Consider the following 27696-nt stretch of genomic DNA (forward strand, 5'->3'; position numbering starts at 1 on the left):
TCACCCAGATAGCGGAAGCTATCAACTACCTCTAGTTTTTTTCCCTGGAATGAGACAGAAGTGGTTTCCTGTTTGTTTACAGTGTTTATTGCACCTGAACATCTGCCACATACAAAAACTAACTTCCTAGTTCACCTGCCTTTGATATTGCTGCACCTCGTATGTGTCCATAGCTTGCACTGGGTACATCTTATAGAGTTACTACCTACACCTGAATATACAAAGTAAATCCTCTTTACAACAGCTCCACCATCTTTCCCTGATTAACATTGAAATATCCTTCCTGTTGATCCCAGAATATCTAATTCAGTTAATAAATATTTCAATTGTCACATCAATAACCAGTTAGTCTCCAGTTTCTATTCCTTTGCCTTAACAATTAATCGCATCAGCCATTATTCTTAGATAGATATTGAACTCTAATCCATTGTGTTTTAGAGTATTACTGTCTAGCTTTACAGACTTGTAAGTAGTCACAACATTCAATGAAGATGGCAGCTGAATCACAAGTTCAATGGATAAAATCCAATTAACACATGATATAATCACTTGGAATACTTAAACTACTGATTGTTAGTCTAATTATCACACACACACAATAATGATTATGGTGATAATGATGTTAATGCTGAGGATTGTGATAATAATGATTATGACAAGGATAACGACAACAATGATTATGACAATAAAAATTATAAGCCCCCACCCACCTAAAAAAAGGTACTGATAATGATATCAGCTACTTCATATGTAAATCTGTTTCATGTTGCATCATGCATAAGAGTTTTTTTTTGCAAGTAAACATCATCTAATCTTTAAAGAGAAAAAAAAAAAGATTCTCTTTTGACAGGCTAAGCAATATAGATTTATTGGAAGATAAAAGTAAATCAGATTTTTAAATCAATACCATAAAAAAAATGGGGTATATATTAGCATCTGTACTAATTAATTGATGAAATAATAGGATTGACCAATGTGTTATATAATCTATAATGTGCCAACCAATGTGAAAATACCCATTGTTCTGCATGTTAAGTGTGAGGGGCAGGAAATGCATGTGCAAGTGTACACATGCATACATGTGTCTACTACACCAGCTCAGGTCACATTGACTCAGATTGTAAGAAGTTAGCAACTATGGATTTACAAGTGACAAATAAGAATTTGGGATAACTTGATGCAGATTGTCCTTTTATATATTATATGTATAGGTAGGGGGGCTCCAAAAGGGGTCTCAGGGAGTAGTGCCCCCGTCTTCCTGAGCTAGTTTTCCCCCACATTTCTTAAAAATCGTGGCAGAGGCCTTGGTCTCAGGACCACTCATGTCTAGAAACTGAGGTTGGGGGTAAGTAAGGGCATGCTCCCAGTAGAAAATCCAGCTCCAAAAAAGCCTCATGATAGCAAGGGAGAATGGGCACCAGCAGCCCAAAGGTTGGGGTGGGCTGCACCCGCCTGCCTCAGTTGCTATGGCATTGAGGTAGATCCAGCCACCCCCGTTAATGAGGACAAAACCTGGATTTAAAACACTTGATGATGATGATGATGCATCATCATCATCCTTTGACATGGTTGAACAACCAATCCCAACCAGCTGGGATTCACAGTACAGGTTGTACTATTCATCCCTTTAATTGCTGAATACAAAATGTTGCTTGCAGGACCTCTGTTTGAGTGATTTCCCCACTGAATCACCATCTCACTCTTGTATGCCAATCTGTTGCAAGGATAACCCATTCACAGCTGAGTGGACTGGAGCAATGTCAGATGAAGTGTTTTGCTCAAGAACACAATGCACAACCAGTCTGGGAATTAGTACTACAATCTCATGGTCATGAGTTCAACACCCTAACTGCTAGACTATGTACCTTCACACTATGTATACAAGCATAATCATTGTAAATTTAAAAACAAAAACAAATGTGTAATACATAAAACCTGTTTTATCATACCTTATATGGAGGAATAACAGAACTGGTAGAGTGTCAGATAAAATACCTTGTGATATTACATCTGGCTCTTTAGGTTTCGTGTTCAAATCCTGTCAATGTCAATTTTAACTAACATACTTTTGAGGGTCAATTAAATGAACAACCAGCAAAGAACTGAAGCCAATGGTATTGACTAATCCCTGCCTTCAAAACTGCTGACATTGTGCCTAAATCAGAAACAATTATTATACTTTACAGGTGGGATGACACAATTGTTAATGTGTCAGATAAAATGCCTAGGGTGCTTTATCAAACATCCTAAATGCGGAGTTCAAATCCCACCGAAGTCAACTATGCCTATCATTCTTTCATAGTTGATAAAGTAGCAGTCAAGTATTGGGGGTCATTGGTTTTAGCTAATCCCTTATCCCAAATTTCAGACCTTGTGCAGATGCTAGAAATGATTATTATAAGGTGATTGATTGCTAGAATCATAAGAGTTTTGGGGAAAAAAACAGCTTGCAACATTTTTTTTTTTGGTTCTTTATGTTCTGTGTTCAAATCTTGCAGTAGTCAACTTCACATTTCATCTTTCAGCAGTCAATAAAATAAAGTACCAGGGAAATACCAAACTTGATATAATCGACCATACCCCTACTTAGTGAATTGACCCTGAAAGGAATTTGAACACTGGTTGCCAGTAAGACATTCGAGCTGGACTGGCTCCTGTGCAGGTGACACGTAAAATACACCATTTCGAGCGTGGCCATCGCCAGTACCGCCTGACTGGCCCTCGTGCCGGTGGCACGTAAAAGCACCCACTACACTCTTGGAGTGGTTGGCATTAGGAAGGGCATCTAGCTGTAGAAACTCTGCCAAATCAGATTGGAGCCTGGTGTCGCCTCCTGGTTCACCAGTCCTCAATCAAATCGTCCAACCCATGCTAGCATGGAAAGCGGACGTTAAACGATGATGATGTTCTGTGTTCAAATCTTGCAGTAGTCAACTTTGCTTTTCATCTTTCAGTAATCAATAAAATAAAGTACCAGTGAAATACCAAACTTGATATAATCGACCATACCCCTACTTACTGAATTGACCCTGAAAGGAATTTGAACACTGAATGTGAAGCTGGAACAAATGCTGCTAAGCATTTTGAACTAATGGATAAAGAGAACAATAGCCTATAAAACTTGATAAAACAAAAACAAAAAAGCTCTAACTGATATTAGGAAGTTTATAAAAGAAATTATGAGACAGTTTGATATATCTAAATACATAGAAAAGCACTTGTGGCAGTGACATATAAAAGCACCCGTGCAGTGCCATGTAAAAGCACCCATGCAGTGCCATGTAAAGTGGCTGGCATTAGGAAGGGTATCCAGTCATAGAAACCGTGCCAAATCAGACTGAAGTCTGGTGCAGCTCCCCATTTTGCCAGCTCTGGTCAGACCATCCAACCCAAGCCAGCATGGACAATAGATGTTAAATGATGATAGAAATATGTAGAGAACAGAAATGATGAAACTATATAAGCTATATAAGTATGGGAAAACATTGGTTGAATAGAAAAGAAATATTAAAAGCATATAACAGATGATATAGCCTAGATAATGATAAAAGTGTAGTGAACCCTTGTTAAGCCAGATGTTGAATAAATTGGATAAAATAATGACTGCTAAAGTTGATTTCAGTCTTCATCTTTTTGTGAGAGTGTCATAGAGGAGTATATTCTGGGTGTATTAGGTGAGGGCTGCACCCCCATCAATCTTTCACTTGTTTCAGTATCGAACTGTGGCTATGCTGGGATATTGAAGGGTTCTAGTTGACTGAATCGATCTAAGAACTTATTTTGCTGAACTGATAATTACAGTGATGTAAACAAACCAACATTGGTTGTCAAGTGGGGCCAAATGCAAAGATACGCACACACAATGAATTCCTTTCAGTTTCCACATCTCAAATCCATTCACAAGGCTTTGGTTGCCTGGGCACACAATGGGACTGAACCTGGAACCACCTGACTGGGAAACAGACTTAAATTTATCATAATATTAAGCTCATTGAATAATATAATCCTAATTTTTTTGTCCCCTGTTACAAAATATTGCAGTAGTTGTTTTGTGGTAGCTGTAAACACTCTAGTTGTATTATGATATAGAGCTGGACAAATGGGGAGACAATGGGTAAGAATGACAAATGTAAGAACTGAAGGTAAGCAATGACTTTTACATCCATCTTTAAAAAATACATTTTTTCTTTCTAGCATTTCAGTTCCCTGTAACTAACCTTTAATTCTCCCCTTCCTCTCCTTCTATCACTCTATATTATGCCAGTTATGTATATAAGATTTATGTGGGTCACTGCAAGCATACACTACTGTTTGTATTTGATAATCAGGCCGTTGTTTTTACAGGCAACAAACACATATAAAACAAGGAGAAAACATGAATCATATAAACATGCATGCACACACACACACACAATCATCATCATCATCATTATTTAATGTCCATGTTCCATGCTAGTATAGGTTAGACAGGATCCAATGCATCCAAGAACTGTTATTGTTCTTCAGTGTCTGCATTGGTATGGTTTCAATGGCTGGATGTCCTTCATAATGCTAACCATTTTACAGTGTGTACTGGGTGCTTTTTCTTGCAACCAGCATTAGTGAGGTTGTAATGCAGCTTGCAAGACTACAAAACCCAAAGGAAGGAGGCAAGTTTTATGCTAGGAAATGGGGGAAATAGGTGCAGTACAGGTTCTTGTTGAAGAGGAGCTATATGGCTATTTACATTTAAAGGAGAGAGAGAGAATGAATAAGTATTAGCTGCAAAGAGATAAATAGTCATGATGAGGTGTCCAGGTGTCCCACCCCCTCAAATTACAAGGTCAATAGAAGTAAGTTGGAACAGAGAAATAAAGAGTGTGAAGGTGCCTGGCCTAGTGGTTAGGGAGTTCCACTCATAGTTGCAAGATTGTGGTTTCAATTTCCAGACTTGCTGTGCATTGTGTTCTTGTGAAAAGCACTTCATTTCACGTTACTCCTGTTTGTTCAGCAGTAAATGTGTAACTTTGCAAAGGATTGACATTTTGTTCAGAGGAAATGTTAGCCATCCCAACTAAGCCATCCCAACTAGCCACCTGGGTGCCTTCATTTGAAAGCTACAAGAATGCAAGGAAACACATTGCAACCAATGATGTACAACATCTGATAGTTTAGTCGATACAGTGATAACTATATATATATCATCATTTAATGTCTACTTTTCATGCTGGCATGGGTTCAATGGTTTGATAGGATTCAGTGAGTCCTAGAGCCATGTGGTGCTCCAATGTCAACTATTACAGCTGGATAGCCTTCCTAATGCCAACCACTTTATAGTGTATGCTGGGTGCTTTTTTGTGCCACTGACACCTGTGAGGTTGTCAAATAACTTGCAAGATAAAAGAACAAGGAGAGGATATCATTAGTCATTTGTTTTTTTAACACTTTTTGTTACCATATTTCTAATGAAATACATAGCTTTAGTTTCAATTAAGTTTGAAAATCCTGAAGAATTTAGTAAAATTACTGTTTGGAATATAAAATGAAATTTTGATGCAAGATTTTAATTTTAAAATTTCTTGAAATTTTTATTTAACTTTAAAGCAGAAAGTGTGAATCATAGATGCAGGGCATCTCAGGCAGGTTGGTATCAAAAGGGTTAATTGAAAGGGTGGAGACAACACTATTATTTAAGCAATATCGCTCGTAATTTTGATCTGGTTATAAGGTTTAGAAAAGCTGTGAACTGAACAGTCTGATATTGTTATTGTAAATGGGAATCTCAGTATTAATGAAATTATACCAGGAAACATCCATTAGATGTTAAACAATATCTGGCAGCTAGCTACTTCTCTCTGGTTTGAGCCCGTTTGAGTGGGTTATATGTCACCAAAAAGAGCTGCTTTAAAAATTCTAGGCTCCATAAATACTAAAGAAAAAAAAATATTACTTATCTGAAAATCAGTGCAATTATGTTGTTAGCAAATGCAGGCAAAGGGTATAACAGTTTGTATTGTGGATTAGGCAAAAAGTTTATTATTGACAGTGTATGTTAGTTGTTTATTTTATACATTGTAAGGAGTTTGGTATGCAATATGTAGAACAAACTACTCAGACATTACACCAACATCTTAATGGATATACAGAGGTGTTTAAACTTAGCAAGAATCAATACATTTATAAACATTTCAGGGAGCATAGTTCTGGGTTTGAAAACTGTAGAATACAAGTTATTGATCAGGTAGCAAATAAAGAGTAAAAAAAAAAACAAAAAAAAAAACAAAAACAGGAAATCACTTCTGGAGAAGGAGAATTTTTGGATTAGTGACCTCTAGTATTCATCCACTAGATATGACTAATAGGGTTTTAGATTTTGGTAACACATTGGATGAAAACCAAGCAGACAATGTACATTTTTCATAGCTGATTTTAAGAAGACAATGTAGCTACAACATAAGATTAAATAGAAGTATGTAACTAGATGCAAATATCTAATTTGGGACAGGCTTAGAAAACAATGATTTGAAAACTTCACATAAGATTGTGTTCCCTTTACATACTTATAAACTATAGGATAGATGCAATAGAGATTTAACAGAGTTAGGGTTTTTTTTAATCAATGTTTTTCAAATGAATTATTAAAATAACCAGGAAAAAGACAAAGTCAAGGTAGATAGAACACATGATAATGCCTATCATTAGTAATAAGAAGACAGGTTCTTTTGCCAGTTAAGTATACATATATATAGGGTAAAGGGTGACATTAGCTATAAACTAGATCATACTGTAGGTGATAGATTGTTTAATTATAGTGCTTGTTAAACATTAATTTGGAAAGCTTCAGAATGATTTGCCTTGGTGACTGTGATTACACTAAGTTTGAATTCTGCTACAGTGGTGAGGGACATGCTTATATGAGGGATTTAAATATTGTAGATGAGGATTTGAAAAGGATAATAGGGAAGGGTACCAAATACAAATAACTGGGTAGGATAAATAGGTATAGGTGCAGGCGTGGCTGTGTGGCAAGACACTTGCTTCTCAACCACTTGGTTCCATGTTCAGTTCCACTGCATAGCACTTTAGGCAAGTGTCATCTACTATAGCGTCAGGCTGACCAAAGCCTTGTGAGTGGATTTAGAGGAGAAACTGAAAGAAGCTCATCATACATGTGTGTGTGTGTGTGTGTATGTGTGTGTGTTTATCCTCCACCACTGCCTTGACAACTGGTAGTGGTGTGTTTACATCCCCTTAACTTAGTAGTTCAGCAAAGAGACTGATAGAATAAGTGCTAGGCTTCAAAAAAATAATAAGTCCTAGGGTCAATTTGTTCAACTAAAACCCTTCAAGGCAGTACCCCAGCATGGCTGCAGTCAAATGACTGAAACAAGTAAAAGATAAAAGATAGGTTAGAGGAGGTTATCAAGAAAATGATTAACAATTTTACAGTGCCTTTGTCCTGGGTACTAAGTAGAATTCCTCTAAGGATAGGGTATGACATTCTTTCCAGTGAAGTTATTAGATAGAATAAGATCTAACAATTGTTAGATAAGGTAATATTATGACAGGCTTCTTTAGATTCTGTTTACCAGTTTCACTCACAAGGTATTGGTTGAGCTGTGACTATAGTATAGAATGTTAGCTGACAGCATTCATGCAGTGAAACCAAACTCCTAACCATAAGGTTTTAAAGCAAACTTCTTAACCATACAGCCATGCCTGCCACCATATAAAAATCAAGGAAAATGTTTAAATATAATAAAAATAAAGATATCTAGTTGCAGATAATTCATATGGAAGTAGACACAACGAATTATTAAATCTACAGCAGTCTGACCAACAGAAGACAAAACAAAAGATGATTTGCTTGACAACAACACTAATGAATGATTATTATTTCTGAATTAGACAGGAAGTCTTCTCAGATATACAGAAAATTAAATTACATATTGCTTTGAGACATAATCGTTTGCAGCATGCAAATATTTGAAACCCTCCAACAACTACATTGTAATTCACCACAGTATAACTGCATTATGCTAGGTTAGTCCAAGGGCAGTGGATTGGCAGAACTGTAAGGACACCAGACAATGCCTTGTGGTATTTCTTTGAGCTATTTACATTCCAGGTTCAAATCCTATTGAGGTCATCCTTGACTTTCATCCTTTCAGGGCTTATAAAATAAAGTACTTGTCAAGTTCTGAGATCAGTTCAATTAATTCCTTTGCCTAAAGTTAATGTTTAATACCTTTGTTAGAAAGAAGTATGCTAAGTTAGTTGCATAGTCCATTGGCTTTTTAAAATGCCACATGAAGCCTTTATCATCAGATTATGTATCTCGGGCAAATCAGGTATATGGAGCAAAAATCTCTCCTAGTGACACTCACAGGTGGATTTCAACTAATAAAATGCACATAAATTGTATAGCATTTCTGTAACTAATAGTGTTCTGTACAACCCATATAATGGCTTGTAGATCACCCTTACCTTGTAGTCTCACTACTTATTCAGCTATGACTCAAACACTGTGATATATGTATACAAAGCAGCATATCAAAGATGTCATGCCGCAATATTTTATCAATCTGTCTTCCTCAACAGAGGAACATCTAATCTATGTACTAGATACTTTACTTGAATATTGTAACTTTCAAATATAAAAATGAAGATGCTAATGAAAATAGTTTTTAAGGCACAGGGGGGTGGGAGAGTGAGAGAGCTAATTTGAATGGATAAAGGGAATTTGTGGCATGCATGCTATTTTCAAGGCTATCCTCCTCGTGATCATTTAATGTCCTAGTTTTATACTGGCATTGATTAAATTATTTGATAGGGTCCAATGGGTACAAAGAATGCATTATGCTCCATTATCTACTTTGGCTTGGCTTCTATGGCTGGAAAGCTTTTCATTGCCAAAACCTCATAGCTGACACCTCATAGTCAATGTTTCATTAGCAATACCTCATAGCTAATGCTTTATTGCCAACACCTCATAGCCAAGTTTTTCATTGCCAACACCTTACAGCCAATATTTCATTGCCAACATTTTAGAATCAATGTTTTTCATTATGAATACCACATAGCCACTACTTCATTGCCAACACCTCATAGTAAAATTTTCCATTGCCAATCCTCACTGCCAACAAATCAGAGCTAATATTTGAACCAAATTTTTCATTGCCAACACCTCATAGCCAAGTTTTTTATTGCCAACACACAATACTCAAGTTTTTCATTGTCAAAACCTCATACCTAATATTTCATTGCCAATACCACATGGCCAAGTTTTTCATAGCCAAGATTTTCATTACCAACACTTCATAGCCAAGATTTTCATTACTACCAACACTTCATAGCCAAGTTTTCCTTCACTAATACCTCACAGTCATTATTTTATTGCCAACACCTAATAGCCAAATTTTTCATTACCAATATGTCAGAGCCAAATTTATTACTGCCAAAACCTCAAACCTAATATTTCAATGCCAATATGTTGTAACCAAGTTTTTCATAGCCACTGTTTCATACCCATGCTTTCCATTGCCACAGGCCCAACATTGCACTAAATATAGGGAGAATATATTTTCTTACTACTCACTTGGTAATCACACACTGATCCTCCTAAGTATAGGGAGTAAATTTACAAACTTAAAATCTGTCTAAATCTAGCTCAACAATCCTGTATCATTATTTACATTATTTAAATTCGATGGATATTTGTCCTCATCTTGTTTGTTGTTAACACAACGTTTCGGCTGACATACCCTCCAGCCTTCTTCAGGTGTTTTGGGGAAATTTTGAACCTGGGTTCTCATTCCTAAGGTATTTTTCAATGTTATTATTATTATTACTATTAACAACAAACAAGATGAGGACAAATATCCGTTGAATATAAATAATGTACATAATTCCTCATCTCTTAAATATAGAATTGTAGAATCCTGTATCATTTTAATCAAAATTTATTAAACCTTTAATCCTATGAAAGGTAATCTTGTTCATTAGTATTATTATTAAAAAGAAGTGGGGGTGGCAGAAACAGAACTCCAGAGAAAATACTCTGTATTTATATTTATAAACCTTCACATTTGGAATTCATATCTCACCAGTGTCAACTTTGCTGTTTATCATTCCAGAGTACATTCTATAAATACTGAGATATTGAGTTTAATTCAATTAAGCAGACCTCCCCCATCTCATCACTCATTCTAGATTTCTGGCCATCTGCCAGGCTTATAAACCATTATATACAGTTTGTGACATTTTGCCAGTGTGGAAATTTATTAGATTTCTTACTTTGGCACAATGCCATACATTTTCAAGCAGAAGTGTGACTGACATAATTTGATTCCAGTGCTTGGCTGTTATTATTTGACAGACCATGGTAAGACGAGTGACACATTCAAGTGCAGTGGGCTATGAACATCAAAACAGGATCAAAATAATATATTTCACTCTTTCTGCTACCCTACTGCCTTCAGACTCTTTAGGTATGTAGTTATATTCTGAGTTTAAGTTTCACTGAGGTCAAGTTTGCCTTTCATTCCTCTTGAGTTGACCAGGTAGAGTCATTATCATGTTAAACAAATTGGTTTGTAGTATCTGTTCTGGTTCATTGAGCTGTTAACAAGTGCTGAGCTGGTAGAATTGTTAGCACATGGGACAAAACAATTAGCAGTATTTCATCTGTCTTTATGTTTGCTGAGGTCAACTGCTTTCATTCTCTCAAGGTTGATAAAATAATACCAGTTGAGCATCAAAATTTTAGGCCTTGTACCCATAATAGAAATGATAATAATAATAATAATTATATAGTGTTGGACAAAATACTTCTCCAGCACTTTATGTTTTGAATTCAAATTCTGCTGAGCTTGACTTTGTTTTTCATCCTTCAGGAGTTGATAAAAAATAAAGTAGCTGTCAAATACTGGAGATCAGTGTAATTGTCTAGAACCTTCCTCTCAAAGTTATTGGCCATGTGCTTGTATTAGAAACAATTATTATTATTATTATTGTTGTTGTTGTTATCATTATTATTAAGGTGGTGAGTGAGCAGAGTCATTAGCACACTGGACAAAATGCTTAGCAGCATCTCATCTGTCGTTATGTTCTGGGTTCAAATTCTGCCAAGGCAGACTTTACCTTTCATCCTTTTGGGGTTGATGAAATAAGTACCAGTTGCACACTGGGGTTGGTGTAATTGACTAATCCTCTCCTAAAATTTCAGACCTAGTAGAAAGGATTATTATTATTATTTTAACAATGATGGCTCCAGCTCCTTTAGTTAAAGCTATCACCTACTTCTTAGGATAAACTGACCCATTGTTTGACTGCTGTTGGCACAGCAGCCTTCACCTCTTTGGTCTTCAGAGGTCTCACTCAAATATCTGAGGGTGGTGGTGGTATGCTAGAATTGTTGCAGTGTCAGACAAAATGCTTTGTGGTATTTATTCTAGCTCTTTACATCCTGAGTTCAAATCCATTTGAGGTCAAACTTTGCCTTCCATCCGTCCAGAGTCAATAAAATAAAGTACCAGTCATGTACTGGGATTAATGTAAATGACTTGCCTGCTTCCCGCAAAGGTGTTGGCCTTGTGCCCATATTAGAAACAAGAAGCAATTATTTGATCCCTTCAGTTTCTAACTACTTTGACAATCTTCAAATAATTCACTTTATACTCATTATCTAGTGTACAGAGGAAAACATCAGACAATACATGTTCAGTGATTTCTTCAACAGAGAAATTAACATTAGCAGAAGAATACAAGCTTATATCATACAAAAGAAAGTTATTCACCTAATTAACAAGCATTCTTTTAATGAACGTCTTCAATAGGCAGAGGTACAGCTGAATAGTTACGAAGCTTACTTTGCGATGTTGTTTTGGGTTCAGTCCCACAGTAAGATCTCGGCCAACCAATTGTGAGTGAATTTGGCAGATGGAAACTGTGTGGAAGCCCATCATGTATGTGTATGTGTTTTTGTATATGTCCCCACCCCAAACTGCTTGACAACTGGTGTCAGGTTGTTTTTGTCACTTTAACTTAGCAGCTCAGCAAAAGAAACCGAAAGGATAAGTACCAGACTTAAAAATTAGCACTGGGGGTGATTTGTTCAACAAAACCTTTCAAGGTGGTGTCTCTGTATGACTGCAGTCCAATGACTGAAACAAGCAAGAGGAAAAAAGGAAAAAGAAAGTTGGGCTTAATACTAGACTATATCCCCAATGTGACTGAATCACTAATTGTACTGAGATCTGTAACTTATTGACTCTACTCTCCAACTTTCCAGGCAAAGTAATATTTCTCCATGGCTGAACATGTTTTCATAAAAGATTAAAGATGAACACACCACTTGTATGATGGTGATGGTTGCTTACAACTATTACACAACATCAAGACAACCACTCACACACACACACACACACACACACACACTTTCCAACCACATGATTCTGGGTTCAATTCCACTGCATGACACCTTGGGCAAATCTCTTCTACTATTGCCTCAGGCTGACCAAAGCTTTGTGAGTGGATTTAGTAGACAGAAATTGAAAGAAGCCCATTGTGTGTGTATGTGTGTGTGTGTTTTTTAAATAATTGATAGGGAAGACAGAATGTACTGTAAGCATTTGTCTTCCTTATCACTTATTTAAAATATAGTAAATGTGCACCAAGGAATTCCTTATGTAGAACCTGCAACTAAAGTGCAGTACTGTGGATGACACCTGGTAGCTGTAAGTGGTGAACATGCTCTCAAGGCACACTACTAGGGACATAGTCAAAACAAGGTTTGGATACTACATTTCAAAGTCTCCTATCTAAACTTTGATTTTAAACATAACCTATGTGTATGTGTGTGCGTTTTTGTTTTTCTCCCACCACCACTTGACAACCAATGTTTGGTGTGTTTATGTCCCCATAACTTTGTGGTTTGGCAAAGGAGATTGATAGAATAACATTCTAATGACTGAAACAAATAAAAGATAAAAGGTAAACAGTCATGGTTGTGTGTTTGAGAAGCTTGCTTCCCAACCATGTCTACTTGGGTTTAGTCCCACTGCATGGCACCTAGGGTAAGTGTCTTCTACTTTACAGCCTCAGGATGACCAAAGCCTTGTGAGTGGATTTGGTAGATGGAAATGGAAAAAAGCCCATCATATATATGCATGCATGCATATGTGTGTGTGTGTGTGTGTGTGTGTGTGTGTGTGTGTGTGTGTGTGTGTGTGTACCCTTGTTTTGACATCACATGATGCCTATAAATTAGTATCACCATCAAAAGAGTGGTGTTCTTCATTGTTACTCTTCTGCTGAAAACATATCTGGCCATTGGGAAATATTACATTGCTTTTTAAAAGGCAAGGGTTGATGACAGGAAAGGCATCCACCTATAGAAAGGAATAAATACTTACATTATGAACTTCATTAGCTTACAGTTGCATCTTATAGTAGAAACAACTGTAAGCTAATGAAATTCATAATGTAAGTATTTATTCCTTTGTTATTTCAGTCACTTATTACAGCTCTGTACTTAGCTCACACTTTGTACTGAAGCATATGTAGATTGAATTCTAACACCAGGTTATTAGCATCACAATGCATAAGCAAAATATTAACATGAATAAATAAATAAACAAATAAATAAATAAATAGAAAGACAGACAGATAGATAGATAGACAGACAGATGGACTGGTATTCATTTATAATATCTAATCTGAAGCTCATCATCAATAACATGTTATTCCTCACTCTAAAACCCTGAACTAGAGATTATGTGCAGTTCTACAATCTGCAAGTCACTGTTCTAGGCTGAAAGACAACTCTGACGTTTATTTTTTCTTCTTGTTTTAAAACAAATTCTACACTATTCTCAGTCATTCTCATAAATCATATAGAACACAATGAGATAAAAATGGACATTATGATAGGAAAAAGATAAAATGATCCCTGTGTTTGAGTAACTAACACCTTCAGTTAGTTCAGTTATTGCAAACTATTATTGTAAAACTAGTCAGCCATTGATGAAAAACTATCTGATACATTGACTTGGGCATTCCACTTTGGCTAGAGATTTTATGGAACCTGACAATAAACCTCCACCAGCAGAAGAAGTAGGAGTTTTGGTTTCCTTAGCAATCGATCCGATGAGAATGAGTGTACTGACAAAAATTATAAATAACAAGGCCTTGGTTACCATGCCAGTAACTCAGACAACGCAAAACAGTAGTAGTAATAGTAATGATAATGATGTTGATGATAGTAATAATAATAATAAACCCATATAATAAATGAGTCAAATAAAAATGTTTTTCCAAGCTGTTACAAAAAAATAAAAAAAGAAAAAACAATAAAAATATAAAAAAAGGTGAAAAATCCAAAAGCAAATAAAGAAGTGAGGAAAGGCCAGAACAATCAACTTAAGCGAAAAACAGAGAAAGTAAACAACAATAACATAATAAATAAGTTTCACACAAAACCATCCTCTAAATATCAATAGAACAAAATTGATGAGAAGGACAAAAATGAAAGGTGTCGCATAGTGTAAAAGAAAGTTCACAACAAAGAAAATTAAATAATTAGCTGTGTAATAGGATTTAACAAGGTGGGACCGAATACATTGGAGGATGTTGCAGAGAGTTAGGGATGTGACAATCTTGGATTTTTCATTTTTATTATCATTATAATACACACACACACACACACACACACACACACACACACATATATATATATATATGTATAAAGAAAGAAAAGGATAAAGAGAACAATGGCAAAGTTACAATTAATCCATAAAATATAATTCTAACTTTGCCATTTATCTCTTTATCCTTTTCTTTCTTTATACATACACACGCTAATACACGACCCATGTTATATTCCCCACTCATGTTGCAACCATGACAGGGGCAAAACTAGTCGGTATACAGCACTTACTCGGTATTACCTGTATCTTTAGGGTTTGGTTGACTCCAATACCCTTCATAACCTTTATATATATATATATATATATATATATATATATATATATATATATATTCAAAAATTGAATATGGTACTTATGTTTAGGCACCAGAATATAGTATGGTATGGTATTATATAAAAACCATTCCAAAAACTAGGTGATCAAAAAATCAAAATAAGCAACAAGGATTTTAAAGATGGTTGCAGTACGCACGTTTCATGCTACTCCATTTATTTAAGTAATGTGAGCATTACATTAAATGCAATATGTAGAGCAATCTTCAGCTGCACGAAAATGCAGAAAATTACAGTAGAATAGACATATTATAATTGTGGCAACATTTCAAATCCAAGTGGGAGGAAGAATACATAAAAATCCATCTTGACATAGCCAAGTCTATCAGGCTAGTAATTGGTTCTAGGCAAAAATTCTAACTGTCTCTGATTTTATTGTCTCTTATCTAGTAGTAATAGTATAAGGGACAATCACTTCTAAGGAAAGGGAAGGTGTAAGCATTATGCACGGACATGGCTATAAGGGATATGGTTATAAAAGTTTCTCTGGTCAGAGTGGTAACACTCTTATACGTTGGTTTTTTTTTACTACTATCAAAATGTTGAGGAATTAAACCCTAGGTATATAGGTCAAACAGGGCTTTTTCTTTAGTCTGAATAGAGCATCAGTATTGTTTTATAGACATCAATATTAGTTTAAACAATATTTTAACAATAAGAGGTATGTTAACAATAAAATGAAATGTCCTCGTTAAGAGATTTAACATTGAAATCATCATCATCATCATCATCATCGTTTAACGTCCGCCTTCCATGCTAGCATGGGTTGGACGATTTGACTGAGGACTGGTGAAACCGGATGGCAACACCAGGCTCCAATCTAATTTGGCAGAGTTTCTACAGCTGGATGCCCTTCCTAACGCCAACCACTCAGAGAGTGTAGAGGGTGCTTTTACGTGTCACCCGCACGAAAACGGCCACGCTCGAAATGGTGTCTTTTATGTGCCACCCGCACAAGAGCAAGTCCAGGGGCACTGGCAACGATCTCGCATGAAAGATTTCATGTGTCGCCCGCACATGAGCCAGTCCGGGGGCACTGGCAAACGATCCCACTCGAAAAAGCCTCATGTGTCACCCGCACAAGAGCCAGTCCAGGGGCACCGGCAATGATCTCGCTCGAAAAACCTCATGTGTCACTCGCACAAGAGCCAGTCCATGGGCACTGGCAACGATCTCGCACGAAAGATTTCATGTGTCGCCCGCACATGAGCCAGTCCGGGGGCACTGGCAAACGATCCCACTCGAAAAAGCCTCATGTGTCACCCGCACAAGAGCCAGTCCAGGGACACTGGCAACGATCCCGCTCGAAAGACCCCATGTGTCGCCCGCACACGAGCCAGCCCGGGGGCACCGGCAACGACCTCGCTCGAAAAACCTCATGTGTCTCCCGCACATGAGCCAGTCTATGGGCACTGGCAACGATCCTGCTCGAAACATTTCATGTGTCACCCGCACAAGAGCCAGTCCAGGGGCACTGGCAACGGTCTCGCTCGAAAGATATCACGTGTCGCCCGCACATGAGCCAGTCCAGGGGCACTGGCAACGATCCCGCTCGAAAGATTTCATGTGTCGCCCGCACATGAGCCAGTCCAGGGGCACTGGCAACGATCCCAAGTTAGTTTATACAAAAGTAATGAAGTGATGTCAGTATTGAATTCAGAGGCTATAGATAAGGTGTAAGGTCTAAGGAAATTAAGTATATTGGGTTCATGAAAACTATTTTGAATTATTTTAAAAATGATTTTTAAATTTTAGCTGATATATATAATAATACTATTTTGAAGACACATAAATGTAAGCTATATTTTTATAATGTGAAGAAAAAATTAGTATAGGATTTATATAATAATGGGTTTACTAAAGTTTGAGGGACAGAAAAAGAAAAATGATATTAGGAATTAACAAGGCCATCCAATACAGGAACATGATGATTGATTAAAAGTTTCATTAGTCATGAGTTTGTTTTAAGATTAACATGGGCTAATTAAAGAATATTAATTGAATAAGGATTAGATTAATTTGGGGCATAAGGATTAGATTTATTTAAGTTAAAAATTTAAAAAACAAGACACTATTGCTGTAAGCCCTGGAATAATGTAATGAATAATAATGATTCTTTTAAAATCAAGCATTAAATAAGGTAAAAACTTATGAAAATTTCCAATTTTTATAAGCTATATAGGGTTAAGATACATATTGAGAAAACTAACGGCATTAGCAGAAGTGGTGTGAAAAAATATCTTCTGTGGAGTAAAAGATGAAATCTTATTTATCACAAGTAGATTAAATGATAAGGTGAGAGATCAGGAATATATGTTATAAAGGTTCAATTTCCAATTTAAAATATGTGCTAATTAATAGCCCTAGATGACCATGGTAGAAGTTAAAATACTATATTTTGATAATTTTAACTACTTAATAAACTACTTTTTAAAAGTATATTTATGTAAATACTAGTTCAGCATAAGAGATTAGCCAGGAATGGAATATAATTCAAATGCTGCTGAACTACTTACTAACAACCCAACCCTAACCCAACCCCTACTTAATCACAATCACTGAACATAAGTGTAAATCCATCCAACTGCAGTGTGTGTATTGTGTCATTGCTCTGGCATAAAGTGATTATTACATCCAATCTGAGTAAGAAAGAAATTGACAACTGTTCATACTTTATGTTGGAGCAGTTGACATTAGATAAATGAATATGGGCAGCTACAGTTTATGTAAATATCTGTACTTTTTTTAAAAAAAAGACCCTCCAGATAGATTTTTGCATAAAAAGGCACATTTAAATCACATGTATACACACACAGGAACATGTGCATGTATGGCTGAATAGTTGAGGAATTTGTTTGCGGCTTCAGATTCAAGAAATTTTTGTATAGGAGTTCATGAGTGGCAAGCTTTCTTCAGTATACTTATTTTAATATCTCTCACTTGTTTCAGTCATTGGACTGTGACCATACTGGAGCACTGCCCTGGAGGGTTTTATCAGTCGAACGAATTGACCCCAGTACTAATTTTTAAGTCCAGTTCTTATTCTATCAATTGCTTTTACTGAACTGCTAAGTTACAGGGACATAAATAAACCGACAAGTGGTAGTGAGGAACTAACATAAAGATAAACACACATACACCCACACATGCAAAAAGACAAACACACAAATATAAAACAGGCTTCTACACAGTTTCCACTCAGCAAATTCACTCATAAGGCATTGGTTGACCCAGGGCTACAATAGAAGACACTTACCCAAGATGCCCTGCAGTAGAACTGAACCTTAAAAAGCACGTGGCAGCAAAGCGAGCTTCTTAACTACACAGCCATAGGTTTTATCACTTCATGCAATTAAAATTATTATCTATTTTAAAATTCTGTAAAACATATCCGTATCTCATAGACAAAGGAAAAAATATATTTTTTCAAAAAAAATTATGTCTTATTTCTAGCATAAACAACAAAAAATATATTTAAAAAAAATTAGACAGCTAATAGTGGATCCATTTTAACCCTTTAGCATTCAGATTCCTCTGTCAAATGTAACGTTTATCCATAATGTTTTGAATTTATCCTTCATTATCTTGCAGCCTTGAGATTTAAATGTTGGGATTGTTTATTTTTGGACTGACATTATAGTGTAGGTGTGAGAAACTGGATCTGGCCAGTTTGAACATAAAACAAGCAAAATATTTTGGCCAGATATGGTCAGTTTAAATGCTAAAGGGTTAATAATTGAGAATAACCTTGGTTGGAATCCTGGATAAGTTCATGATTCAGGTTCAAATCCCAAGTGCAGTTACATAATTTACTCAGATAATGAATTTGTGAAAAGCATGAAAATCTCAATTTGCTTTCCTACTTCATTAAACTTGACAAGGCTGGTCAATCACTAACAGATACTTCTAATCAGGAAAGGTCAAGTAATTGATTATCAATAAAGGATAAAGAGACATTTAACAGTATATTTCTCCACATCCCTACAACAAACTTCATGTCTGTAGGGGAGAGATACAGGGAATAGATTGCTACATATTATATTGACCTCACAGAGATGTAAAGTAAAGTTGTCTTTAATGGAATTTTAACTCGAAATGTAGAGATGGAACTATGAATAATATAACAGTCTGATGTTACACTGTTTGTATCACTCAAAGATAGTGTGACTTTAAGTTTAATGCTGTATTATCAAATCTAAACATTACCTATTATTAAATATAAACATTATGTATTATTAAATTTAAACAATATGCCTACAGAGTTTGGTCATGCAAGTCACAGTTGAGTAACTAACAACAGAAAAGGCATCAAAATTTAGAATATGTTTACAATATGGAAAAGTCCAAGCATACAAAAATTTATTGTTAAAAGATATTCATGCGCAGATATAGGCGCAGGAGTGGCTGTGTGGTAAGTAGCTTGTTTAACAACCACATAGTTCCGGGTTCAGTCTCACTGCGTAGCACCTTGAACAAGTGTCTTCTACTTGGGCCAACCAAAGCCTTGTGAGTGGATTTGGTAGACAGAAACTGAAAGATGCCTGTTGTATATAAATATGTATGTGTGTGTGTGTATGTTTGTCCCCCTAACATCACTTGACAACTGATGCTGGTGCATTTACATCCCTGTAACTTAGTGGTTTGGCAAAAGAGACCGATAAAATAAGCACTCGGCTTACAAAGAATAAGTTCTGGGGTCAATTTGCTTGACTAAAAGGTGGTGCTCTAGCATGGCCACAATCAAATGACTGAAACAAGTGAAAGAGTTTGCATTGTGGAGGTTAAATTATGATAATATATAATATCTTAGGTAATATTTTGTTGTTCAACAGGTCCTCCTCATATCTACTGATTCTATTCCAGTTCAACAAACTGTGTTACTCTTGTCAATCAAACTCAGTTGGTTTCATTAAGACCTATTATTTAGCAACATGTGGCATCTTCTAGTCATAACCTTCATGGATTTATAAAATAAAAATTATAAAACATCATCTTTGGCAAAGCACCCTCTGCTCCTCTCTCAACAAGCTTTGTTGTGTTCAGACATTCTTCTCTGGTAAAGAACATTAAAATGAAATGGGGTTTTTTAAAAAATAAAATGTCCCATAAAAATACAATTATTGAAGTAAATTAAATATGATTTGCTAAGTTTAAATTGAAAGAAAAAAAGGTTTTAAGTAAGGCATGTTGACAACTAGGTAGAGCTTAAAGTTTTAAAAGTGTGGTAGTGGAGAGAATTTAAAGACATTTTATGACATTAGTTGATGATTGCAAAAAGAAAGCGGTTTACTGCAGCAGTCAGTCAAATTCTATTGCAAATGTGAGAACAAAAAAAAAACTCATTTGCATGAAGTTTATATTTTTGTGAAGTAGACATAATTTATAAAAGAAAAACCAAGCAAACTGGAATTGAAAAATTTTATGAACAGCTGGCTCATTAAATTTGGGAGAGCAATAGTGCACGAAAGGCAAGGCGCATGAAGAGGCTACACTGAAACTAGTTGACAGAATAGATTTGAAAGCAGAACCAATGAAGTAGAGAATACATTTGGGACAGACTTGTTTTCCAGATCCATCCATTCTCAGCTATCATGATCATCATTGTCATTTTAATGTCCATACTTTTATGAATCAACTGGATTTTACTGAGCCAAATCTTTTATGACCAGATGGTCTTCCTGTCACTATCTCCACCCCTCCTGTTGCCAAACTAATATTTCCCCAAGGCCAGAAATGTGTTCACAGAATATTAGAAAGGAATGATACTGCTCATATTAGTCAAGAAACATATTTCTTGTTGCCTAAATCTTTCTTAATTAAATCTTCCAAATTAAATGTTTTAATACTTCACACCACTCTATTAAATTGTTACACTATGTTTGAATAAAAAATGAGTTGGTCATGGCTTGCAACTTTTTGCATAGATATGCTTTATCAAGATTGACCAAGGCTCCTGACATTAAATACTAATTAGTAAGAAGAGACCAAAACTAATTGTCTTAAATAATTGGAGACATGGACATAGAAAAATATTAGCATTTTAATGTTACCAAGCTTTGATCAGTTGCAACCTGGTCACTTCACAGAATTCAGATTCCTCTGTCAAATGTAATGTTTATCTATTCATATTGTTTTGAATTTATCCTGCATTATCTTGTAGCCTTGAGACTTAAATGTTGGAATTGTTTATATTTTGACTGACATTGTAGGGTAGGTGTGAGAAACTGGATCTGGCCAGTTTGAACATAAAACAGACAGAATATTTTGACTAGATATGGCCAGTTTAAATGCTAAAGAGTTAATAATTAAGAATAACCTTGGTTGAATCCTGGCTAAGCTCATGATGCAGGTTCAATTCCCAGGTGCTGTTATATAGTTTATTCAGATAAACAATTTATGAAGAGCATGAAAATTTCAATTCCCTTTTCTATTTCCTTAAAGTCAACAAGCATGGTTAATCATTAACAGATACTTGTAATCAGGAAAGGTCAAGTAATTGATTATCAACATAGGATAAATAATAAACACATAACAGTATATTTCTTCATGTCTCTACAACAAACTTCAAATCTGTAGGGGAGAACTACAGGGGATAGATTGTTACATATTATATGTAGCAATCTATATTATACTCTACATATCATTAGTCCTGCCCATGCATGCATGCATGGATGTTAAACGTTAAACGATAATAATGATTATATGTAGCAATCAAGGCTACAAGATAATACATGTTAAATTCAAAACAATATAGTGTATTCTGAGTAGGTGTCACATTTTCTCATGCTACCAGCAATAGAAAGGTTGGAAAGTTCTCAGTGAGATAAGATTAAAGCTAAAATCTTATGCTTTCTCTGGTTGTCTGAAATATGTGTGTGTGTGTGTGTGTGTGTGTGTGTGTGTGTGTGTGTGTGTGTGTGTGAATATATGCATTATATATGTTAAATGTTAAAATAAGTTTATAATTTTATAGCATGTTTAAGAACAACAATGGAACTGTTAATGATAGTGTGACTATAACTAAGAGTAGAGCAAAATTTATTGTGAAGATCAAGAGTTAACTGGGACTTCACAGTACGTGTGTGAGTGTGTGTGTATATATATATATATATATATATATATATATATATGGGAGAATTTACGAAAAAAACAACAACAGACGAAGACAGGTGGTGTAAACAACAAAAGGATGTATTAGTTTAACGCTCGGGAATAGAGAAAGTCTTTAACGTTTCGAGCTACGCTCTTCAACAGAAAGAAATAAGGAGAAAAACAAGGAGAAAAAAAACTTAAATGTCGTGGTCAGTGATCTATCACACAGGGTTATTCAAAAAGAATGAACTGATTTCATTACGCAATATTTTAATACGGAAAAGCAATAGAAATCTCCAGCTAAATCACAAGTATTTACTTACAATCAACTTTTATTTTCTGTCTTACAAGTGTTCAATGTGGCCACCATCAATGTAATAAAAGAATTCCTCCCAGATGCATACCTGCTTGGTCTGAGAGATCTCCAGACCTCACCGTGTGATTTTTTTTCTTGTGGGAGTATGTAAAAGATTGTGTTTATGTTCCACCGCTACCCACTAACCTCGGTAACCTTAAACATTGAATAACAATAGTGATCAACTCAGTGGATCGTGATATGCTGATATGCTTTTGGGAGGAATTCTCTTATAGCATTGATGTTGCCTGTGCTGCAGGTGGTGGGGAAACTGAACACTTGTAAGACAGGAAATAAAAGTTGATTATGAGTAAATACTTGTGACTTAGCTGGAGTTTTCTATTGCTTTTCCCAATTAAAATATTGCACAATGAAATCAGTTCATTGTTTTTGAATAACCCTGTATATACTCTGTTCATGGATTTACTGTATGTATAGTATGACGTCTGTTTATCTTGCATGTACATGATACCCACATGCAAACAGTTAAAGAGGAGTGAAAGATAAGTTAATCTGCATAGATTATTAAAGATGACCACCATCTTCTTGATATATTTTCATCACCATCTTCTCTCTCTCTCAGTCTGTCTGTCAGTAAATCATGAACTCTGTTTCTGTCTCATCATAACCATCCTCAGTAGCAATAGCTTTTTCTCAGGTCTTATATGTAAACCAGACATGACAACACCTGACATACATTACATCTTTAACTTCTATTTTTATTGCTGATTTTATTGGTGATTTTACTGATGTTGGTGCCATGTAAAAAGTACCTGTTACACTCTGTAAAGTAGTCGGTATTACAAAGAGCATCCAACTGTAGAAACCATGCCAAAGCAGATGGCGGAACTTGGCACAGTCCTCTGGCACACCAGCTGCAGTTAAATCCTCCAACCCATACCAGCATGGAAAACAGATGAATGGTGACAGTGATGATGACAACATAAACAAGCCTTGATATAATGTGAGATGTGATGTAGTTTGAGGAGAAACTTTCTATCCAAGAAATGAGAAATGGACAGAGATAAGTGAACAACTAGGGAAGTTCTCCAACCAAGCACGATTGAAGAATTTACAGAGCCAAGTGCAACAACAGTGTTTTTTTTTTTCTGAAATTCTAAAGAATGAGTTAACACTAGTAAGAGATATAACAAGGTTGTTGATTTGGTTCTATGGAAACCATATTTTGGGTCACTGGAGGGAGACAGAGTTTCAAGGATATGCAAAAAGAATGCTTGATAACAACCCTCATTACTGTGTGGTGCATGAAAGAGAAAGAGAGAAATTAAAGATATTGGAGAATGTTAGTGTTGATAGCTGTTTCCATTATTTTAGAGATGTTAGAAGTGAATGAATTTGGATGATAGATGGCTGGGTCAGAGGGGTTACCTTTCTTGGGAATGAGACAGACCACAGTATGTTTCTAAATGTCAGGGTATATTCCCATAGTTAGTGACAGGTTAAAATGAGTCTGATGAATAAAGGAACAAGTTCAGGGATACAGCATTTGAGTTTAATGGAAAAGACATTGTTGATGGTTTTGTAAGTTTGAAGCAACTGAGAATATTTTTGCACTTGGCATTAGTGTATCTGAGATGAGTGTAATGAAGTGGAAGGGACTAAATATGGAGGGAAATTGATAAAGTGTGTGGAGTTGGATGCAAAGTAAGCAGCAGAAGTGGAGGTTTTCTCAGTAATGATGGCCCAGAGCAATTATTGTTGAGAAGAAAAGGGGAAAAAAAGGATCACAAAGTTGATGAAGATTCTGTTGTCAAAGGATCAGATGGGCTGGCAGCAGTTGGGAAGTGGGAAAGCATGTGTTCCATGGGATGCACAAAGGCATCTTTTGCAGACCAGGAAGTGATCATTTAAGGGTAGCATTGCTGGGTGAACATTACCCAGTTTTGCAGGAGAAAGTGCTGAGAGAAAAGAAGCCCCACAATACCAAGCATTGTAGGACTTACTTTTTGTCTGATCAGCTGTAGCACAGCACAAGCAAACAAATTGGGGGGGGGGGGACTTGGAACATTGAGTTTTGCTGTGTATAGGATTTGGAGGGACATGCCTAAAAGATGGAGAGGCTTAGAGGTGAGACATGCCTCATGAGTTACCTACTTAAATGCTTTCGATGGATCAAGAATGAAGCACTTGTGCTGTCATAGATGATTGGCATAAAACCTGTGAATCTCCAGCCAGTTGCCTGAGTTGGGAAGCCAAAGGGTTTGTTTGGGAAGAGGGCACCATGTAGTGTGTGATTGGGTATTTGTGATGAGGCAGAGGTCATATGAGCTGAGAGGTACAGTAGCTAGGTTTTGAGGTAAGAAAGACATCATGAGTGTTTAGGGTCTGTGTGCTAGGATGTGAGTAGGGGATGAAAGAAGTTGGTGTAAAGAGTTAAGATTAGTAAAAGATTTGGCTTCCACCTCAGCAGCATTGGTATGAGATGAAGGTGAAAGTCATGAGGAGTTGTGAGCACTGAAATCACTGAGGACAAAGACTTCACAGAGGGATGAAGTGAGATATGGTGAATGAAGAAGAAGAGGTTTCTTGAAAGAAAATTTTTTTATCACATTAACTGTTTTCTATACAGTTTATTTCAGCTGGTGTGGGATATTTTTGTAAATTTAAACATTTGCATAAAGGTGCATATATGGCTGTGTTGTTAAGAAATTCATTTCCAAACCAACCAGCTTTAGGTTCAGTCTTACAATCTGGCACCTTGGGTAAGTGTCTTCTACAGCCCCGAGCCAACTGAAGCCTTACAAGAAAATTTAGTACAAGGAAGCCCACTGTATGTGTGTTTGCATGTATGTGTGTGTGTGTGTGTGTGTGTGTGTGTGTGTGTGTGTGTGTGAGACAGTGAGTTTGTTTATATTTGAACTTCACAAATTGCTGAGCTATTGGCAGTGATGATGTCATTTCCTTGTCAACAAACTGTTCATTGGCTATGCATGTTCAAAGTCATATGAAATAAGAAATCCTATACTTGAAAACAGAAAATGACTAGCAACAAGAAATGCATCTGGCTGAAAAAGCAATGTCTCCATAATATTTCTATTTAACTCATGGTAGCATGGAAAATGGATGTAAAAACAAATGAATTGAAATTTATGCGTCTTGCTCCAGTGACATGTTACACACACACACACACACACACACACACACACACACACACACACACACGGTACATCAGCTAATTAGGAACAAAAGTTTTGAAAACAATAGGTGGTTCAAATTTTAACTAAATATCCTCTTTTTTTAAGCTCCAACGTGGAAGCTTCAAATCTAATGCAGATAACAAGAAGACGTATCATTCTCATTGCCTTAGCTGCTAACCACATTGATTCAGAGATTGTAACCTCCTTAAAAGTCATCAGGTCCTTTGTGTTTAAGACAGGAAAGAGGTCCTGGCCCTGGCCTCAGGCAAGAACGTGTCTTCCACTGCCATAAGGGAAAAAAAAAAAATTCTTGATGGTCAAACATTCTCAGAAAAGACAAGTTTGTCCAGCAAATTCATCATGAATGAGAAACCCAAGAAATCAGTAAAGACCATTGCCAATCATCTCCATGTGTTGGCGACAATGATTAGACATGTGGTGCACAAAGACATCAGGTACAAATCCTGTGTTATGAGAAGAGAGCAGATCATGTCCAATAAAACCTGGAAGACATATGTGATCCAGTTGAGTGCATGCTGAACAAACTCAAGCACCACAAGGAGCCAGACGTGCTCTGGTTTGTCTCAGATGAGAACTTTGTTCAAAATAAAAAAAGTGAATAGGAGAAATGACAGATAGCTGTGCACAAAGCCCACTGAAGTCCCTACTGTTGTGCACACCAAGTTCCAATCATCTTAGGGATTGTGAGCAATGAAGGCCATGTCATGCTTCCTCATTTTTTTTTCCAGAAGGTCTTAGGGTCAATGTGGCAGCCTACATTAAGAGAAAGATGGTTGTCAAGCCCTGAATTGAGAAAATTGTTTGGGGGAGGTGTACATATTCCAGCTAGACACTACTTCCTTTCACACAACCTGGACAACCCACGAGTGAATGATTGAAAAATTTCGTGATTTGACTCCTGTATGAATGAGTGCTCAGGGCATGTTGTAATGTATATGGTCTAACTTAATTTTTATCTCACAACACTAGTTTCATACCACTGTAATATAATTTGAAAATAGCAGTGATATGAAACTCAAGCTGCAAGATAAATATTCAGTGGTGATAAACTCTGTGTGTGTGTATACATACAGGAGGCACAAGTTTTAACAAATGTGTTTTCTTTCTTTTTGTGTTCACTGCTTTCATTAAACACGCACACTCATCTCTCTCATATTCATATTATATATATATATATACACACACACACACACAAGGGTTGGCTGAAAAGTTCATAGGCTGACTAGGATACTCTCATAGAAAATGGCCAAATAAAGTTTATTTTACCACAAAGTTGCCCTTGCTGCCCATACACTTCTTCCATTGGTGTTACAGTGCTGATCCCATTGGTGAACAAGCTTTCATCCTGTTGATCAAAGAAGTAATTACCATATACTAGTTCCCAGCCAAGCATTTTTGTACGTTGGGGAATAGACGATAGACAGATGGGGCCGAATCAAAAGAATAGGGAAATTGATGAACCAGTTCAAAGCCACAGCCATGCACAGCAGCCGTTGAAACCAAGGACTTGTATGCTGGAGCATTGTCCTCATGATACAAGACCCTTTCATCAGTTTTCCTGGACGTTTGTTACTCACAGCCTTTCGTAATTTGCCTCAGCAAGTTGGCACAGTACTCTCCATTGATGGTGTGGCCCTTTTGAAAATAGTCAATAAGCATAATGCTTTTGGCATCCCAAAAAACTAAGGCATCACCTTCCCTGTGGATGAAACGTCCATGGCCTTCTTTGGAGCAGTTGAGAAGTGTTTCCACTACATGGATTGTCTCTTTCTCTCTGGCTTAGAAAATGTTCATCCTGGCTTAGAGAATGTTTAAGGAAACCAGCTAGTTCTACTTCAAACAATGTCAGATTTTCCTGTGATATGATCAGCTTGTTGCGTTTTTGATCAGGTGTCAGAATAGTGGCACCCACTGAGAAGAAACCTTTGTCATGCCAAGTTCATTATACAGAATATTCTTAACTCTCTCATGAGATATGCTAATAGCATTGGCTTATTTGGTTTATAGTTAATCAACTGTCATCCATCACCATGTGGTGAATGCAATTGATG

The 27696-nt window shown here is 36.3% G+C and overlaps 1 protein-coding gene across 4 annotated transcripts in view; it reads right to left on the reverse strand.

Annotated features, from left to right (window-relative positions):
• LOC106879516 (uncharacterized) overlaps positions 1 to 27696 on the reverse strand; it is a 39079-nt gene that overhangs the window by 7449 nt on the left and 3934 nt on the right. For 2 of the 4 annotated variants that reach the window (XR_016240629.1, XM_089346913.1), the window contains exon 2: positions 26912 to 27696. This exon is cut by the window's right edge and continues 271 nt beyond it. The exons of the other annotated variants lie outside the window; for them this stretch is intronic. Coding sequence is in view for 1 of the 2 variants with exons in the window: in XM_089346913.1 (XP_089203039.1) it covers positions 26912 to 26935 (24 nt within the window). In the remaining variant the exon portion in view is untranslated. The remainder of the gene's footprint in view (positions 1 to 26911) is intronic. 4 annotated transcript variants of the gene reach the window in all.

The sequence above is a fragment of the Octopus bimaculoides genome, chromosome 2, assembly GCF_046866305.1.
Source record: "Octopus bimaculoides isolate indiv1 chromosome 2, ASM4686630v1, whole genome shotgun sequence".
Lineage (NCBI taxonomy): Eukaryota > Metazoa > Mollusca > Cephalopoda > Octopoda > Octopodidae > Octopus > Octopus bimaculoides.